The following is a 3,870-nucleotide window of genomic DNA, read 5'->3' as shown; positions in this document are numbered from 1 at the left end:
TTTTATTTAATTTATTTCATTTTGTGCGTTTATAGAAGCCTTGTAATGCTAAAAGCAGCTGGATCGCTATAGCTCTCAAGGTAAAATCTCATGCCTGCAGTTCCAATAATGTCCACATGGTGGGAGTAAAGCACTTTCATTGTATTCCTATTTACGATTTTAACTGCTAAAACTATTGTTGTTCCCCACTGTGCACATTTTCTCTCAGGAAAGCTAAAATGATTTTTTTTAAATGATTTATAACAAGTTATTCTTTGGGGTATTCTTTGTTACAAATATTAATGCCAATTCATGATACCAAACCAATTCATGAAGCTTTCTTACAATTTGAATTTATGTGAGTGACTAACAAATGTCTGTCACCTTGTGGAGTGACTACACTGGAAAGACATATCAATAAAAAACATATTTTATTTGTTATTATTATTGGTATTGCATAAACTATTTGATCATGTTTAAATATTCAAGTTGAATCCACATAGACACACTGATAAAAGAGAAGCAGATTTATCTCTAAACAGATAAACCAGGTCTCCTCAGCGTCGTCTCCTGAAGGTACGCTTCTCCAGCCTCTGAAGGATCTCCCGCACGGTCACATTGACTATCTCCCACGCGCAGCTTGTGTGAGACTGAAAACCCAAAGAGAGAGACAGCTGAAAGCCTTCTGCAGGCAGAGAGACAACATACAGTCTCCATACGGAGAGAAAGACAGCTCAAAGTCTCAGTCAGAGAGACTACTTGCATTTGACACACAGATGGACAGCTTATAGTCTCCACAGACAGGGAGACAACTGAGTGTCTCCAAAGAGAGTGATAACGTCTCCACAGAGATAGACAGCGATGGCATCCACACAGAAAGAGAGATAGTGGAAAGTCTTCACAGAGAGGTGGGTGCCTTCACAATCTCACAGATTCCCCAGTTTAAGCACATGGTGCTTTAATTCTTTCAGAGTAATAAGAGCTAAAATTAACCTGTTTCTGATGAATAAAACCTTCCAGTTTCTTAAAGCATGTAGCTACATGCTCATCGTCAGAGTGATGTGAATGGGGAGCCTGGAAGAAACAAACAACAGTCATTACTGTAACACAGTACAGCTGTGTAGTTATAAAACCAAACCACAGTCATTACTGTAATACAGTACAGCTGAAGAATTATAAAACCAAACCACAGTCATTATTGTAATACAGTACAGCTGAAGAATTATAAAACCAAACCACAGTCATTACTGTAACACAGTACTGTTAGTAATAAATATGAAAGTGTGATAATACAACACTGGTGGTACTTACACAGGGCGTTAGGATATGGCAGGTGTGTTGAAGCCCCTGAATGAAGTTTTGAGGGTTTGGGTTTTTCCTGTAAATGGATTCCGTTTTTTTCATGATGTCAACCAGAAGTGCAGCATTCAGCTCCACCTGCACATGGGAAAACAAACAGCAGATCTATGAGATCTACTTCCTATCCCAGCTTCTCCCCAGCATGAACTCCATATCCCAAATACAAGCGCACGAGGAACCACCCCTCCCCTCTACCTGACTCAGCATCCCTGATGGGCTGCAGAGGCTGTCTTTATTGTAGTGTTGAACACACTCCTCCGATATCCCACTGCCCTGGAGGAACACGCAAACAAAAACGCTGATGAGTAACGCAGACTGTATGATCAGCACGGAAACAGAGCTGTGACTATCCATGAGAAGCGTTTGTGTTTACCATGGTCATCAGTGCCTGAAGCAGGCTGCCCCAGCGGACGTGCTGCATGCACTGTTTCTCAGCTTTGAGCAGAGACAGCAGGCAGCTGATGGTTAGGAAGGCTCTGAGCCACATTGTCCCGTAGAGCCCTGGTTAGTCTAGAACAGTGCACATGGTTGGCATCAGTACCTCTGACATTAGATGTGGGTCAAATGAGATGCACAAAGTTGCATGCGCATTTCTGATGAGTCCGGAGTCTGTTCTCCATGTGTTGAATACTGAATAGCAGTACTGAATATGTACTGAATACTGAATGTGTACTGAACCACAAACATACACACACAAATGCAGTTTTGTACATATCTCTCTCATTCATTCACTCTCTCTCTCTCTCTCTCTCTCTCTCTCTCTCTCTCTCTCACACTATTTATACATATTTAGAGAGAGAGATGTACAAAACTGCAGACATTTGTGTACTGAATAACAAACATGCATGCACACACACACACACACATATAGATAGATAGATAGATAGATAGATAGATAGATAGATAGATAGATAGATAGATAGATAGATAGATAGATAGATAGATAGATAGATAGATAGATAGATAGATAGATAGATAGATCATGCACACACCTCTAAACATGCGTACACATCTATAAAGATCCATCATATATACACACACACACGTCATCTATACAGATCCATCATATATACACACACACACACACACACAAATTTATAGAGATCCATCGTATATATACACACACACATCCATCAGATCATGTGAATGACATCACGATCAGCGTCAGTCCAGAAGAGTCTAAATGTGCCTGACCAGTGGAAGGGTGAGACAGAAGTGTATTTGATGTGTTTCTAAGTCGAATTTGACTTACCTGCTGTTATCTTCTCTCTTTTCCAAGCTCTTTGTCCCGGATGCAGAGGTGATGCTGAACCCTGCCGAGCTGTTTTTATAGAGATGGGACACTAGAGACATCTCGCCACACCTGTCAGGTTTACCAGCCAAACACACCCCCCCACCCCCACCCCATCTACTGGACCTCACAAAACGCGGTGGAACTTACTGTAATACCAAACATGACTGGAGAGAATTTGGCCTCGCCCTCCCCTGGAGGTATGCTTGCATCATCAAGCTATGGTGCAGTAAGAGGAATGCAGGCAGAGCGTTGTGAAGATCTCACTCTGGGGCGAGGTGTGAGCTGACACCCTCTGCTTTGGTGTTTCCTGTCACCTAATGGCGTGTCCAAACGACGGTGCCTTGAGTTGGGTTCATGGTAATTTTGTCTTCACGGGAACGCATGCAGTATTGGAGTGGTACCACCACGTATGCCGAGGAGAAACACAACAGTAAACGTTTGCCAGATCTTTGATCTTTGATGCTGTGGGGTCTTCAGCTCATGTCCTCTCCCAAACACATTTAAAAAAAATTGCAGCTCTCTTTCCAGTTGAACATATTTTGTCTTGCACTTACAACTGAAAGGATACTTTGCTAATGTCATCTGACCTGCCTTTACCGTGAGAGGGAGACTTTACCCTTCTGACAGCCATGGAGCTCACTGACTTTCTGTATTACCGACTGTGACAGGATAGAAAATAGTTCTGGAATTAAATCCCTTTCGGCATATTCATATATACAGCTACTTTAATGCATACTGCAGATTCCCTCAGCCAGTGTGGACCAGTCTGTATTAGGGGGCTACTGCAACTCTCAGCAGATAACGAGTTTTCTACGGCCTCTGATTCAGTGCGCGGCTGTCCGAGAGTCTCCACGGACCAGGTCTGGTATCTCTCCTCTAAGGCCAGACACAACTTATTACAGAACGGGCAACCACCGGGAGGATGGCTCAGTGTCGGGCCTTGTCGTTGTCTCTATGACAATGATTCTGTAACGACTCACACGGAATCTCGCTTTCCTTCCTCGGTGATGCAACAGCGCAAGCGAAGCTGCAGGAGCAGAATCTGTGCAGCGGGAAATGAAAGTGAAAGTTTTCGTTTGGGTGACGCCGTCCGTGCTGAGTCAGCGCGGATCCGCTAAGCAAGTCAAATGCATGAGATTCCCGCTTGGAACTGCATTGTTGTGTTAGATTTGTGAACTTTTCAAAATGATTGTTCCTTGGTGTTTGAGTGCACTTTAAGCATGCCATAAGTTGGGCAA

General features: G+C 43.1%; 1 protein-coding gene across 1 annotated transcript; it reads right to left on the bottom strand.

Moving 5' to 3' along the window:
* Positions 1-428: 428 nt before the first annotated feature.
* Positions 429-1,840, bottom strand: ifnu (class II cytokine, IFN-u). Its single transcript, XM_081696928.1, has 5 exons — positions 1,712-1,840; positions 1,534-1,611; positions 1,291-1,416; positions 973-1,053; positions 429-629 (listed from the first exon to the last, which is right to left on the bottom strand). The coding sequence occupies exons 1-5, from the start codon at positions 1,823-1,825 to the stop codon at positions 537-539; spliced, it is 492 nt and encodes a 163-aa protein (XP_081553054.1). The 5' UTR covers positions 1,826-1,840; the 3' UTR covers positions 429-536.
* Between the last annotated feature and the right edge of the window lie 2,030 nt (positions 1,841-3,870).

The sequence above is a fragment of the Electrophorus electricus genome, chromosome 14, assembly GCF_041902795.1.
Source record: "Electrophorus electricus isolate QZ-2024a chromosome 14, ASM4190279v1, whole genome shotgun sequence".
Taxonomy (NCBI): domain Eukaryota; kingdom Metazoa; phylum Chordata; class Actinopteri; order Gymnotiformes; family Gymnotidae; genus Electrophorus; species Electrophorus electricus.
This window is presented reverse-complemented; position numbering and strand designations above follow the sequence as displayed.